Here is a 15,959-nt window from a genome sequence, read left to right on the forward strand (position 1 = left end):
TATTACAGAGAAAAGGGAATCATTTAACCATTAAATAAACCCAATAGGGCTGTTCTGCCCCAATAAGGGGTAATTATATCTTAGTTGGGATCAAGTACAGGTACTGTTTTATTATTACAGAGAAAAGGGAATCATTTAACCATTAAATAAACCCAATAGGGCTGTTCTGCCCCCAATAAGGATTAATTATATCTTAGTTGGGATCAAGTACAATTTACTGATTTATTATTACAGAGAAAAAGAAAATAATTTTAAAAAATGTGAATTATTTGACTAAAATGAAGTCTATAGGAGATGGCCTTTCTGTAATTCAGAACATTCTGGATAATGGGTTTCCGGATAAGGGGTCTGATACCCATACTGGAAACATTCTGGTGTGAACATGGATCTGAAAAATGATCTGTTTGGAAGGCCACCCAAACACAGAACATCATATGTAGCCTTTCCAAGGGGTCTCTAAACCAACTGATCTAAAATTATTTTGGGCTGCTCAACTGACCCAGTTTTTTGGGGCAACTGTGGAAAAAAATTAGTTCCTATATTGGCCAGTTTGGCTGCTGCTGTCTGTAGCTAAACACTGGGCAATGATCAGTCTATTTATTAATCAAGTTAAATGGCCAAATGGGCATGCATGTACATGCTTAAAGGTGCATTAAATACCGTTATAATGTGCCGCTCCCAATGATCAAATCTGGGACCTTGGCAGTAGTGAAGTGCCCTGCAGGTGTATGATACATTTTTATATCTTCAATATACATGTAAGCTTCTAGCAGGATGAAGGAGGAGGCCGGGTGCCGGGTATTTGCCCTCCACCAAAGTGAAGCATCCAGGGCCCAAAATGAGTAGGAATCCCTGGCAGAAATATCCCAGCAAGTTTTCCCGATGTGGGTATGGCAGACAGTTAACAGAAGGCAAGCCGCCCTAGCAAGCTTCCCTGTTTGGTGGCACGTGAGCATTTTGGAAGGTTCTGTTATTCATTTCATGCATTTATCTTATGCTTTGATTCATTCAGCGGCAGCACGGCTGGCACAGCGGAGTAATTAGCTGCAAGACTCCAGGCACAGGAGATATTTATAGCTTTCTTATTAGAGCTTCATGGGTATAAGGAGGAGCAGGGCTTAATTTAACTGAGAAAGGTACATTTCAGTGGCACATTTCCCATTTGGTACCAAAGTTATTTGTAAAAACTTAAGTCATTTACGTTGCAGAACACAGAGTGCAAAGTGGAAAAAGATGCCACAACCAGCCTTTTTTTTGCTCTTTGCACCCTGATTTTTTCTGCTGCAGAATGGCAGCACTCTCTCCAAGAGGGGCAGGTTACACATACTGACACCCCCCTCCTGCCCCCTTCCTGGTCCCTAACTTGCCCATCATTCAGGCACATAAGTTAGAGAGAGGCAGGAGGTGCAGGCTGCAACAGGACTGGGGCTCTGCTCCTTGTGCCGAATTGAAATGCAACTTTCTCCATGAACTATGGCACATTTAGCAATCTGATAATCACCTAAGCGATTTATAGCTGCATTCATAGCTATTAATTTGAATGGTAATTGACTGCAAGTATGGAGTGCACTTACATATCAAGGAATTTTTTGCAGGAAGGGCATTAATTCTGGTGTGCCCATGCATAGTGACCATAATGACATTACCTTCCAATTCACTTGGTACAAGAATATCAGTCCATTTTGGATTTGTGGTCAACTTTCGCTGCCAGGTTTGCCATTGGCAAAGCATTTCTTGTATATGGTTTGCCAACATTCTATAGACCATGCCTCAGATCTGGTCTGGCCATTCCCAGTGAAGCCCAGAAATGATCCACCTGAAACCCAACCCATTTCTAGGGACCTGTCTCTCTTTTGGGGTCCTTAGAGGACTAACTATTGATCACATGACAATCTGCCTCACAGGCACAACCATGTAGAATTAAGCTGCTAGCATCATGGTATCAGTAGGCAAGGGTCTAGTTCCTGTGCTCTAGATCCGCTAGAATAGTGATCCCCAACCAGTGGCTTAGAAGCAACATGTTGCTCACAACCCTTTGCTGTTGCTCAAAGTAGGTGCTAATCTTTGGCTTGGAGACAAGTTTTGGAAGCACTGAGACACAGTTTTACTCCAAACAGAGCCTCCTGTAGGTCAGCAGTCCCCATGGAGCTACCAAATAGCCTTATTTGGAATCCCCAAAGAACATTTCTCATGCTTGTGTGGCTCACCAACACTTTTTACATCTGAGTGAGGCTCACGAGCAGGGTCGGACTGGGGGGTGCAGGGCCCACCGGGGCTCCCGCCCCAGGGGCCCTGCAGGTGCCCCAGCCACGTCCCCCAACCCCCCCAAGGGCCCCCCTAACCCCCCCGAAGGGCCCCCGCCTGACGTCCTCCCCGAGCGCGTATAAATTGAACGCGTCGGGGAGGAACAGTCAGTAGCGGGGAGCGCCGGCAAAGGTCGGACTGGGCCGCTGGGGCCCACTAGGGCCGGGGCCCACCGGGATTTTTCCCGGTGTCCCGGCGGCCCAGTCCGACCCTGCTCACGAGTCAAAAAGGTTGGGGATCCCTGCACTAGAATTTCAGGGGCCACACTTGGTGGCTCACAAGACACTGCACAAAGCAGCTATACCACAAGATATCCAGCTAGTCTTTACTGCCTAGGCCTGTGTTTTATTTCTCCCTACTACGAAAACCAAGTGGATTGGAAACGAAGCCCCGAGGGCTGCAGCTCTCAATACCCATTGCTTACTTAGCATGCTTTCTCCCCCTATAATAAACTTGGCAATTGGCGTTCTTGTAAATTAAACATGCAAATTGGCACCGTTCCACTCAGACGTGCCCGTTTGCTCTTTAGTAAATGTACTCCCAAGCCGACGTTCTGCGCTCGACAAATTTCATTCTGCAATGGCAAACAACCTTGATTCCATTTATAATGAATGAAGGAACATTATCACACGGGGATGTAAATCTTTCTTAAACCTCCCTTTGTGTTGCTTTATATAATGACTTCAGATCTGTGTTGGTTTAAATGATACGATCTGAGGGGGAAAAAAAGGGTTGTAAACTCCCGGAAAGCAATGGTTTTTATGCACTACTCCTCAGCATTGATTTCTTGACAGAAAGCCTATCTTTTGACCTTGCGAGAGTATATTTACTGTTATAACTTGTTTGCTACCAAGCCTCCCTTTTCACTGGCTGATTTGTAAGGTTGTTCTGTTCCTTTAGATTATATCAAATTGAACAGCAAAAGAAAGTGGAGAAAATCCCTTACATCAAGGCTGCAATCAGCTGTAAAATACACAATGGTATGGGGGCTGTCCTATAAAAATAAAAGGGAAATGATATTCTGATCTGCTTTTAAATGACTTTGTGTTTCCTGGAAATGTTTAGTAAAATGTATAAATGTGGGTTATTTAGTAGGGGCCTTACTGGCATATTTGCTTGTATCTGTGGGGGTTGCCATAGATGCTTAAGGGGTCATTTATAACATAAGTGCAGCAGGCAAAGTTCAGTTTCTAAAATCTGCATTTTTCCCCAAATGCACCAGAATTCCATCATCATTCTCAGGCCAGGGGGCAATGCTCCTGACACAATTGTGGTTGGTCTGGTTGATGTTATTTCCGATGTTCATTGTGCTTTAGGCACAAATGAACTGTGCCCATTGACGCAGGCCTTTCAGGGAACCCTGGAGATATCACCTGGTCTAGAGATGGCGGAGGCTCCAGGGTCCCTCTGCGGAAATAGGTGCAACTGCACTCGAATTGGAATGAGAGGCAGGAAGGACTGAGTGGGACATGCACCCCCCCCCCCAGTACCCTTGTACTTTGGCCCCAAAGACATATAAATTGCCACCTATTTGCGATCTCTGATTTATTGTGTGTAGATGAAAGTTTCACTTTAGACAGATCATTTGGAGTCAGTCAGGATAGCAGGTTGCTTGTCCAAACCGGCCACCAACATACCCAAGTCTAATACCAAGGTTAAACTTGCCTGGTCATGTTTATTGGGAACAAGGCTTGGTTTGATAAGCAAAGCCACTGTTAGCCATAGGAACACCTTTGTATTAAGAGAAGCAAGTTGGTAAATATTGGGTTTGGGCAGGGTCGGACTGGAGGGTGCAGGGCCCACCGGGGCTACCCGCACGTATGTGAAACATGTAAGGGGAGGACATTGGCAGCCTGGGGAAGCGGCAATAGGGTCGGGTCTGGGCCGCTGGGGCCCATCAGGTATTTTCCCGGTGTCCCAGTGGCCCAGTCCGACCCTGGGTATGGGTGACTCCGGCAAGTCCCCCGGCAAAAAATATTTTTGCTTACATGTAGAGTTTCTTGGCCAGGCAGGAGAGAGGATGTCAACACCAGATAGCCTGAAAATAAGAACCTGGTAGTAGTGGCCACTGGGTTGTCCAATAGTGGGGAATTTATCTTCAGTAGGGAACCTGGACGAAAGAAGATGCATATGTGACTGTTGCCAAGGTTGTGGCTGGTATAAACTGACAATATAAAAACTTATATGGAAACATAACTTGAACGGAAAAATGAATATAAAGAAAAGAAAATATCATATTATTTCACATTCAGCATAATGGACTTTTATTTCTAGCACAGTAACATGAAGCATCCTTATCACCTTAATGTGAAGCCCTCGCACAACTTAAACAATAATATACCAACCAGCTTAACGAAAAAAACATTTGAAATATACAGAGATACAGTTAGAAAAAATCCTATACCTTGATAATATTAAATCTGTACAATGTTACCCCAGCCTAGACTGGGAATACAACTAGGTCCTGGTATTTCAAGTACACAGAGGCCCAAGCAGCCCCCCACCAGCCCATTAAATATTGTCTACTATGTCATGTTAAGGTGGCCATACACGGGCCGATTCTAGCTGCCGATATCGGTATTCGATATTGGGCAGATATCAATTGGGCAGGTTAAAAAATTTAGTCGGATCGGGGACCGTATCCGACTGTGCCTATTACCGTCGTTCTAATCCGATTGCTTGGCCCCAGGGCCAAACGGCCGAATTAGCCTGAATTCGCCCGATATCACCAACCTGTAGGTGGAGATATCGGGAGAAGATCTGCTCACTTGGCGACCTCACCAAGCGAGCGGATCTTAACGTGTATGGCCACCTTTACAGCAGCCCCTCAGGCCTGATGTTACCTTTGTAAGAAGAAGGGTTGTTGATGCCATGAGTCTTTTTGGGCAGAAACCCCAAAAATAAAAATACATTTTAGAGTAATATGAATGCATAACTCTAAATAGGGGTTTGAGAAAAGTAGAATACTATCCAGAAAATCAACCCACCTTTGGGCACTGAGCATGTGAAATGGCAGAAGAGTGGTCAAGAAATTCTGCCCATTGTATTGGATTGCTATAGCTGGGAAATTATTATTTACTAGTCAGGCCATTAAGGTTAAATTTAGATTAGGGTGGAGAGGGCATTTGCAGAAAGCACCATGGCAGGGAAAGAAATGCCAACAATTAGCAAGTTCCAGTTTGGACACATGATTAATATTATAGTATTGTATTATTCCCCTGGAGTAAAAGTCTTCAGCTTTGTGCCAAGACCCTGTCTTTTGCAGCCCCAGCCTGTAAGTATGTTAGACAAACTGGAGGGTTATAAACAATTATTGCCTATGCTTTATTCACTTTATCCATTTTCCTTAATATCACCCTTGAGTCACATTGTTCCAAGGGCAGTAAAAACACCTCTTTTAATGGTCATATTCTAGACCGTCTTTTCTCCCGATGACATGTTGACCTGCTTAGTGCTGGATTTATTACGACTTGGATTATTATTATGCTATATATAGCACTGATATGGCATGCCCAGCTTTACAGAGATTGTTTACCATTTTACAGTAATAACATGGACTATATAGTAATATAAAGGTCACAAAATTAATTGGCTGTGAGTCTGACTTGCTGCGGAACAAGAGTGGCTTAGGATTTTAATGGTAAAAAAAGATAATGAGAGATCCATATGTATCTTTGAAGCAAATTGTGTTTTAATAAAAATATTCTCTTCTCGTTTCTGGTAATATTGGGGCATTTGATACAGAAAATGCATAGTGCATGGGGGATAATCTGCTTTTCACTCAGCATGGGAGCCAGTCTCTTGTTTTTTACTGTTCTTGTTAACACAGAAACTCAGTTGCACTTGGGCAGTTTGCTCAGTCACTCTATTGTCAGAGTTAAGTGAGGCTTGGAATGGGGGGGCTGGACAGCTATTCCCTTTATTTGGATTTCAGAGAAATTCTACTTATGTTTTGCTAGAATTACATGCCTATCTACCTCTCTTGATCAGGATCGATATTTGTTGTCATTTTTGTAAGATGCTTCATTTTGTCAATATCCTACATCAATTTTTATTCTCAGCTGCTGTATTAAACAAAATAGCTGATGGCAAACAGGTGAGAAGTGGTATTGAAGCTGACAAAATATATTGACATAAAAGAAATAATAAACTATGCAGATGCAGAAAATAGCGGTTTATAAGAGATAATATATTGCCTTTGGGAAAATTACCTGTATGCATTTGATGGTGCCTATAGTAGCAGTAAGGATAATAGCCTCTGGGAAGGGACTGTGGCTGTGGGATAGCAGGTATAGTAGGGAGAGATGGTGCCTATAGTAGCAGTGGGGGGATAATAGCCTCTGGGAAGGGACTGGGGCTGTGGGATAGCAGGTATAGTAGGGAGAGATGGTGCCTATAGTAGCAGTGGGGGGATAATAGCCTCTGGGAAGGGACTGGGGCTGTGGGATAGCAGGTATAGTAGGGAGAGATGGTGCCTATAGTAGCAGTGGGGGGATAATAGCCTCTGGGAAGGGACTGGGGCTGTGGGATAGCAGGAATAGTAGGGAGAGATGGTGCCTATAGTAGCAGTGGGATAATAGCCTCTGGGAAGGGACTGGGGCTGTGGGATAGCAGGTATAGTAGGGAGAGATGGTGCCTATAGTAGCAGTGGGGGGATAATAGCCTCTGGGAAGGGACTGGGGCTGTGGGATAGCAGGAATAGTAGGGAGAGATGGTGCCTATAGTAGCAGTGGGATAATAGCCTCTGGGAAGGGACTGGGGCTGTGGGATAGCAGGTATAGTAGGGAGAGATGGTGCCTATAGTAGCAGTGGGATAATAGCCTCTGGGAAGGGACTGGGGCTGTGGGATAGCAGGTATAGTAGGGAGAGATGGTGCCTATAGTAGCAGTGGGATAATAGCCTCTGGGAAGGGACTGTGGCTGTGGGATAGCAGGTATAGTAGGGAGAGATGGTGCCTATAGTAGCAGTGGGATAATAGCCTCTGGGAAGGGACTGGGGCTGTGGGATAGCAGGTATAGTAGGGAGAGATGGTGCCTATAGTAGCAGTGGGATAATAGCCTCTGGGAAGGGACTGGGGCTGTGGGATAGCAGGTATAGTAGGGAGAGATGGTGCCTATAGTAGCAGTGGGGGGATAATAGCCTCTGGGAAGGGACTGTGGCTGTGGGATAGCAGGTATAGTAGGGATAGATGGTGCCTATAGTAGCAGTGGGATAATAGCCTCTGGGAAGGGACTGGGGCTGTGGGATAGCAGGTATAGTAGGGAGAGATGGTGCCTATAGTAGCAGTGGGATAATAGCCTCTGGGAAGGGACTGGGGCTGTGGGATAGCAGGTATAGTAGGGAGAGATGGTGCCTATAGTAACAGTGGGGGGATAATAGCCTCTGGGAAGGGACTGGGGCTGTGGGATAGCAGGTATAGTAGGGAGAGATGGTGCCTATAGTAGCAGTGGGGGGATAATAGCCTCTGGGAAGGGACTGTGGCTGTGGGATAGCAGGTATAGTAGGGATAGATGGTGCCTATAGTAGCAGTGGGGGGATAATAGCCTCTGGGAAGGGACTGTGGCTGTGGGATAGCAGGTATAGTAGGGAGAGATGGTGCCTATAGTAGCAGTGGGGGATAATAGCCTCTGGGAAGGGACTGGGGCTGTGGGATAGCAGGTATAGTAGGGAGAGATGGTGCCTATAGTAGCAGTGGGGGATAATAGCCTCTGGGAAGGGACTGGGGCTGTGGGATAGCAGGTATAGTAGGGAGAGATGGTGCCTATAGTAGCAGTGGGGGGATAATAGGCTCTGGGAAGGGACTGGGGCTGTGGGATAGCAGGTATAGTAGGGAGAGATGGTGCCTATAGTAGCAGTGGGGGGATAATAGCCTCTGGGAAGGGACTGGGGCTGTGGGATAGCAGGTATAGTAGGGAGAGATGGTGCCTATAGTAGCAGTGGGGGGATAATAGCCTCTGGGAAGGGACTGGGGCTGTGGGATAGCAGGTATAGTAGGGAGAGATGGTGCCTATAGTAGCAGTGGGGGGATAATAGCCTCTGGGAAGGGACTGGGGCTGTGGGATAGCAGGTATAGTAGGGAGAGATGGTGCCTATAGTAGTAGTGGGATAATAGCCTTTGGCTGTATAAAGTATAACTAGCTGTGAAGTTTCTGGTACTGGCACTTATCATCTTTTCCTTTTTGATTATTTTTTATATAAATTTTATGCATATGTGCATGTGTGTGTTTTCTAATAAACACTCATTCTATGTGTTTCCTAATACAAACAGTAATTAGCTGTAGAAGTGAGTGAGTTTCAGGGGCTGGCACTGAGCTTATCGTGTGTTTGTCAGACCCATCTTGATGGGAGCCATTTCCTTTTCACATGCAGATTATCTCTAGTTTCACCAGAAACTGCACCTGCTGCTTTGACTCACAGGGCAAGCAGCCCCCAGCAAACAGGCCACAATCCAGTTACTTTTGGCTTTGTGGTTTTATTGCTTTAAAGCTATTAGTCACAGCGCTCCATTGGAATTCCCGCTCTCCTAAGTTAACATTTAATAGGAAGAACTATGATAATGACCACAATAGTTAAAAAACAAACACTCTGTTTCCATGGTTACTTACAACACCATTTTCTTTTTAGGGCTGATGTTTTGTTTGGTTTTATTTACAAAGCTTGTTCTGATGCTTTAGTCTAATTAAGAATAAAGAGTCTTTTTTTTAACAATTAAGCCTGATGGCACAGGGAGGGGTTTAGTGGTATTTTACAGCGTCATAACACAATATCAGCTCCCATTGAGTCAAAAGGAATCTTGAGAAAGCTGTCTTCATTTGATTTGTTTTGACTTCTAAGGGGGGGCAATTAATAATGTGTTAAATGTAGGGAAAAAATATGCCATTGGTCTTAGGATAGGCCAGAAGGATAGACTGTAGCCCAGTATGACCTTATCCCATGTAACTAGCTTTGGTTAGGATCTACTTTACTACCATTCTATGGCAGGAAATAGGCTACGGAAAAAAGGCCACAATAAAATCATTATTGACATTGCTGGAAGGCTGAATAGGACTGGCTGCATATTTAAGTTATGTGCCCAAAATGCTAGGATGGGGTATTCACCAGAGGTTCGGAAGATGCATCAGACATTAAAGGGAGTGCTATTCTTGCAAATGGGTTTCAGTTTTTATTATTTGTTTTATTTAGGTTTTTATTCAGCAGCTTTCTAATTTGGAATTTCGGCTGTTATCTGGTTGCTAGGGTTCAAATTACCCTAGTAACCAGGCATTGATTCGGTTGAGATACTTAAATATGAATAGGAGAGGATCTGAACATAAAGATAAGTAATAAAAAGTAGCAGTAACAATAAAATTGCAGTCTGAAGGAGTGTTTTACTCTTAGATGTCTGGGTCAGTGACCCCCATTTGAAAGCTGGAAAGAGTCAGAAGAAAGCAAAGACTTAAAAGTAAAAAATGAAGGTCAAGTTGCTCAGATTTAGCCTTAAGAAAAGCTAACTGAAAGGTAAACAAAACTCTTTAATATGCTCACAGCATTCAAAAACCCTGCCAGTAGATTCCCACTTAAAGAGACAGTCAGAGACTGTAGTAGCAGATTGTTGTATAGAGTAAAGAGCTTTTGGAACTACGTAGGTCCTTGCTTCGGGCAGACTTCACTCAGAGATTGGCAGAAATTGGTTGGAAACAGCAAAGCAATGTTTTTTGGATGATCCCTTTCTAATAATTCCCACCATCTGCCCTTCCCGTGAATGGGAACTGACCGCAGGCGAGGAAGAGCACATTGACCACAGTGGGAGCTCTAACTCTTGTGCCTTGCCTGAGGCATTCCCTATAATCCCAATATAGAGAAGCATCATCTATTTATGAGAGTCTCTGCAATCCTAGGTTGTGTGCAAGACCAATAAATGGCCATGTCCACAAAAAGCACTTAGGTGCTCTTCACCTTTAAACTTACTTTTGGTATGAGTGCCATTCTGAGACAATTTGCAATTGGTCTTCATTTTCTTATTATTTGCAGTTTTTGAATTATTTAGCTTTTGTTCAGCAGCTCTGCAGTATGGAATTTCAGCAGCTATCGGGTTGCTAGGGTTCAATTTAACCTAGCAACCAGGCAGTGGTTTAAAAGAGAGACGGAACTATGAATAGAGGAGACTCTTAATGGAAAGATAAGTAATGAAAAGTAACTATAGCTAAAGCCCATTTGAAAAGTGGAAAGAGTCAGAAGAGAAAGACAAATAATTCAAAATCTATAAAAGATAAAAAAATGAAAAAGGTTTGTTGTGATAATGCTCTGGGTGAACAAAACATGTATAGAGTTTATATTTCCTTACTGTCCTGTAATTTTTATTCTCTGACTACAAGAGCTGCAGGGTATATAAGTTATTATCTTAAAAATGGCCCCATCATTAGCGTGGAGCAACACTGCTATGGAAGTTTTATGAACTGCGTGTCGCAGTAAAATTACTGGAAAGTACCGATTTGTCGGGCACCCCCACAGTGACTATAATTGCTAATCTCCCTTTGGAATCACATTAACAATCATTATCAATTACATTAATTGTCGTGGGGTGTCATTTAGGGCAGTGTCAGGGCTTTTTCCAAGGCCATTATGCTCTCATCAGACCTGCATTGAGGATACATTGACAGGTGCAGGATAAGCCTTACAGTGCACACACGCTGCGGATTTCAGCAACAAAATGCATACTGATTCCGTGCCTGTCAGCGCATACTCAGGATGGGGCAGATGAGAAAATATCTGCGCCAGCGGAGGAAATGCCAAGTGTGACTGCTACACATTCTGACTTGTCCTTCCCAGGTCAGACCAGTGTTGGACTCAGGGGTGCAGGGCCCACCAGGGCGTCTGCCTCAGGGGCCCCTGCACCCCTCAATGGCCTCCGTGGCCTTCACCATGCCCCCCAACACCCTCAGACCGCCCCCCAAGTGCTCCTAAAAGTAACTACCCTGCGGCGAGTCGGGGGAGGGAGACGGCGGATTGCGGAAGCCCTGGGGGGGGGGGGATCAGAGCCTCCAAGGCCCACCGGGTTTTTCCCGGTACCCCGTCGGCCCAGTCCCAGTCCGACGCTGGGTCAGACAGACTTGGAACAGCAGCCTAATTGCAGAAGGTCTGGACTGGGATTTAAAATAGGCCCTGGCATTCCAAGTACCCAAAGGCCCAAACAGCCCCCCATCAGCCCAATAAATAGTGACTGTCTATGGCATCCTACAGAAGCCCCTAAATTTGGCAACCCAAGGTGGGGGGGGGGATGTAGTTATAGGTGCCCTTTAACAAAAAAGTTAAGAATTTCACAATGTACTAGAAAAAAGTTGCCAAGGGAAAAAAAAAATTGTTGTGAAAAATTTTGCACAAAAAATTACCATTGTGGCTGGCATTTTTGCCGTTTTACAAATTTTCCTGCGCTTTTGCAAATTTTTCGACTAAGCGATATAGGGCAAATTCTCTCATCACTAGCGCAGGCTAATAGGCGGCCGGTGCATATTGAGCGAGTCCCCTGGCCCACTGGCCACTACTTGTGGTTAATGCCAATGTTATTGATAGGGAAAAAGCACAAAACGATAAGAAAGCTGGTATTTTTTTTCCCCAAAAGATCCCCTTTAACAAAAATCATCTGAGTTTAGAATTTCACAGTGTTCTTAGTTAATAATGAAGCAACACTGAAACTCAATGTATGAAGTCAATCACTAAAAATGTAAACAGGATTGGGCTGGAATTTAAATTGCATATGAGAAGGGGGCTGGCTCCACTGACTGTTTGTGTTCCCTGCCCATTGACAAAGACAAACACCCACCCACTAGTAAGGGCAGAAATACCCATGCAGGGGAATAACTAGTGCCTTTCCAGCCATGGGAGTGATACAGGTAAGCCAGAGCACATTCACACCGCTAAGCTTATTCTATTCCAACCCAACCAGGGTCCCGACAAAGCCATAACTTCATTCAGGAGAATCTAGAAAGGCAAACGATTAGGAATTCTTATATACTCACAGTTTGGTATTGGTTGGGACATAATAGGCTGAGCTGGGTATCAATTTATTAACCCTTTCACTGCTGGCGTAAATAGGACGCCCTGCTTTGCTTTGCATTTCTTGTTGCTGATTCCAAAACGTTTATGCTGGTGCCCTCTGCTGTAGGCAGTATATTCTTAAGAACGCACAGCTGGAAAAGGGCTAGTAAGTATTTCTCATGCTGTATGTAGAGAGTCACTGATATTAATTCGCTAATTCTATTTATTTAATAATATGTATTATTTACAGGCTGCAGACAATTGTGTTGCCATATCTTGCAGATCAGGGCAGTGAATGAACAAGAAAATGTACTTTATTCTACAACTGCCAGTCGCTGCTATGACCCCCATACTTTCCTACTGACTCTAATTTTGCTCCAATAAAACAAGGAAATCTGGGAAATAAAATGTTGGTGGGCTAAAGTTACTTTTTTACACTTGGATATTTATTTTGTATGATTTCTAACACTTTGCTCTTTTTTTATTCTTTGGCAGACGCAGAAGAAGATGGCATCCAAACATTTCCTTTTGATCCTGTACATGCTGGGCCCCCTGGGAGCAGCATCTCTGAATCTCACAACTCCATCGGTGGAATTACAAAACCTCTCAGCTGTGCCCATGGGTTGCAGTCAGGATGTCCAACCCATTTTCTATGCTCTCTGTGACCTAAATGCAGCTTGGGGCATTATATTAGAGGCGTTAGCCGGCCTTGGAATTGTCTGTGCTCTTGTATTAGCTGTCATCTTCTTGGCACTGGCACCTTCTGTTATCAGAGATGAGCGCAAAGGATCCTTGGCCATAAACTTTATGTTCCTGTTTGGCGTCTTCGGCCTGTTCTCTCTTGTTTTCGCCTTCATCATAGCACCCAACGCGGCAGTGTGTGAAGTGAGAAGATTTCTCTTTGGGGTACTGTTTGCCCTTTGCTTTGCCTGTCTGGTGGCCCACTCTGTGAGGCTAAACTACCTTGTGTTACACAATCGTGGCCCAGGAGGTGGCTTGATATTCTTACTAGCCATTGGACTTTTCCTGGTGGAGGCTGTAATAAATGCAGAATGGCTTCTTATCACTAATGTCCGACATAACCTTTCCTCAACTGTCTCAGTGGGACATCCCTGTCAAATAGATAACCAAGACTTTGTGACGGCTTTAGTCTATGTCATGTTTCTTATTCTAGCCTCTCTGATTGTTCCTTGCCCAGTACTCTGTGGACACTATTTGCCTTGGAAACGCCATGGAAGGTATATTGTGGTGACTGCCCTCCTTTCTCTTTCCATCTGGGTAACCTGGATAGTGATGTACGTCTATGGCAATGAAAAACTAGGACACCAGAACACCTGGGATGACCCCGTTCTTGCCATTGCTTTAGTGTCCAATGGCTGGGTATTCATTGTCTGTTACTTCATCCCGGAAGTCGTGGAAATGACAAGGACAGGGTACGGATATGAGACAGACACCCTGAACATGATCAAAAGATTTGAGGAATGTCCGTCTTCTATCATTGTGGAGAACAGGGCCTTTTCAATGGAAAACCTGGAGATGACTGACCAAAGGGAAACTATAAAAATCCAAGGTAGGCTTTTTTATTTATTCTTTAAGTTACAACTATAACAATCACACAGGGAACAAGCTGCCATATGTTGAGATAGAAAAAGAAAAATTTCTCATACCTTTGGCAAATCGTAAAATATTAGGCTCTAGGCAAGAATTATATCATTCTGTCACTTTATATATCTAAATCAGTAATAAGAAAACTCTCATAGATTACATAAGGGTATGGTTTGAAACCCCAAATGCCTCCATTGTTGGAAACTACAGCTACCAGCATCCTCAGCACAGCAGCACCATTAGTTTCATACACATAATTCTCCTTTATTTTTCTTTTTGATACTTCAGGTTCTGTTTCCATGTACACATGGTCACCAACATATTACATATATTCATATTTTCTGGGCCATACTACTACTATATATAAAATGCTTAATGGTCATAGCCATAACAATGTAACTGTGTAATATGCATCCCTTGAACCGCTATGTTGTTGAAATCTCTAGTAATTGCTTGTTAGAAGAAGACGAGGGACTTGTTGCTAGAACTCACTTTTTAAAAATCACAGTGACTAAATCTCCCTGTGGGACATTAATCTGCTCTTGTCTGGCCCCCTTTAGGCAGGAACTCGGGGAGGCATATTTATCAAAATTCATATTTTTCTAATTTTTCTACTTCAAACAACCACCAATTTTTTAAAAGCTTGAATGTTACTTTATATATTTATTACAAAATCCAAATTAAAGAAAACCAGAAAAAAAAATGTATTGGCTTGACAAGCTCAAAAAACGTAAAAAAAATAAATAAACTTGTACTGACTAAATAGCTCCCATTGGCTTCTACATGACCTTGCAAGCTTTTGGATGCAGAAGTTTTACTTTAGAGTTTTTTGCTTTTTTCACTTAATAAATATCAAAAATGTGTGTTTTTTAACACACATGATTTCAAAATAACTCAAATCACGGAAAAAATACAAAAGTTGATAAATAACCCTCTTTCGGGGGAGATGTTTATGAGATACGTTTACAAGATATTTAAAAATCACCCTCATCATAATGGCAGTTATAAATAATATTAGGGCATCTGATTTATTTTTGGGGTAGAAATTAATATTACATGTGAGCAATGGGCATGTCCTTATGGAAAATATCCAGAAACCCATTATTCATAAAGTTCCGAATAATGGGAAGGTTGTCTCCCATAGACTCCATTATAAACAAATAATTCAAATTTTTAAAAAATTTCCATTTTCCTTATGATAATAAAACAGTACCTGTACTTGATCCCAACTAAGATATAATTACCCCTTATTGGGGGCAGAACAGCCCTATTGGGTTTATTTAATGGTTAAATGATTCCCTTTTCTCTGTAATAATAAAACAGTACCTGTACTTGATCCCAACTAAGATATAATTACCCCTTATTGGGGGCAGAACAGCCCTATTGGGTTTATTTAATGGTTAAATGATTCCCTTTTCTCTGTAATAATAAAACAGTACCTGTACTTGATCCCAACTAAGATATAATTACCCCTTATTGGGGGCAGAACAGCCCTATTGGGTTTATTTAATGGTTAAATGATTCCCTTTTCTCTGTAATAATAAAACAGTACCTGTACTTGATCCCAACTAAGATTTAATGAATCCTTTCTGGAGGCAAAACAATACTACTGGGTTTAGTTTATGTTTAAATGATTTTTTTTGTAGGATTAAGGTATGGAGATGCCAATTATAGAAAGATCCCTTATCCAGAAAACCCCAGGTCCTGAGCATTCTGGATAACAGGTCCAATACCTGTAATAGATGCATAATCCAGTAAGGATGTGCAGAAAAGCTGCCTATATTTTTATTTATTTTTCTACAATACAATATAATAAATATATATTTAAAGCAGTAAGCCATAGAGGCAGAAAGAAGCTGGTATTGATTTGTTCCAAAGAACATTCTACATAAATAATAATAATAGTGCACTGATAGCAAAGTCAAATGCGCTCATTATGTGCAAGCTGTGAGTTATTCAAGCATCAAAACCCTTCATGTCTGAATATATTACTGTGCAATGTGTTCATCAGCAAGAGGCTACAGTCAAACTGAGTG

General features: G+C 42.9%; 1 protein-coding gene across 5 annotated transcripts in view; it reads left to right on the forward strand.

Moving 5' to 3' along the window:
• Positions 1-15,959, forward strand: part of gprc5cl2 (G protein-coupled receptor class C group 5 member C like 2) — a 28,598-nt gene that overhangs the window by 8,875 nt on the left and 3,764 nt on the right. For 3 of the 5 annotated variants that reach the window (XM_012967513.3, XM_004916328.4, XM_004916329.4), the window contains exons 1-2: positions 12,090-12,173; positions 12,814-13,888. In XM_012967513.3, the coding sequence (XP_012822967.1) occupies positions 12,159-12,173; positions 12,814-13,888 (1,090 nt within the window). In that variant the 5' untranslated portion in view covers positions 12,090-12,158. Of the gene's footprint in view, positions 1-12,089; positions 12,174-12,231; positions 12,485-12,813; positions 13,889-15,959 lie in introns of those variants that run through there. The other 2 variants (XM_004916327.4, XM_004916326.3) reach the window with 2 other exon arrangements.

The sequence above is a fragment of the Xenopus tropicalis genome, chromosome 7, assembly GCF_000004195.4.
Source record: "Xenopus tropicalis strain Nigerian chromosome 7, UCB_Xtro_10.0, whole genome shotgun sequence".
Lineage (NCBI taxonomy): Eukaryota > Metazoa > Chordata > Amphibia > Anura > Pipidae > Xenopus > Xenopus tropicalis.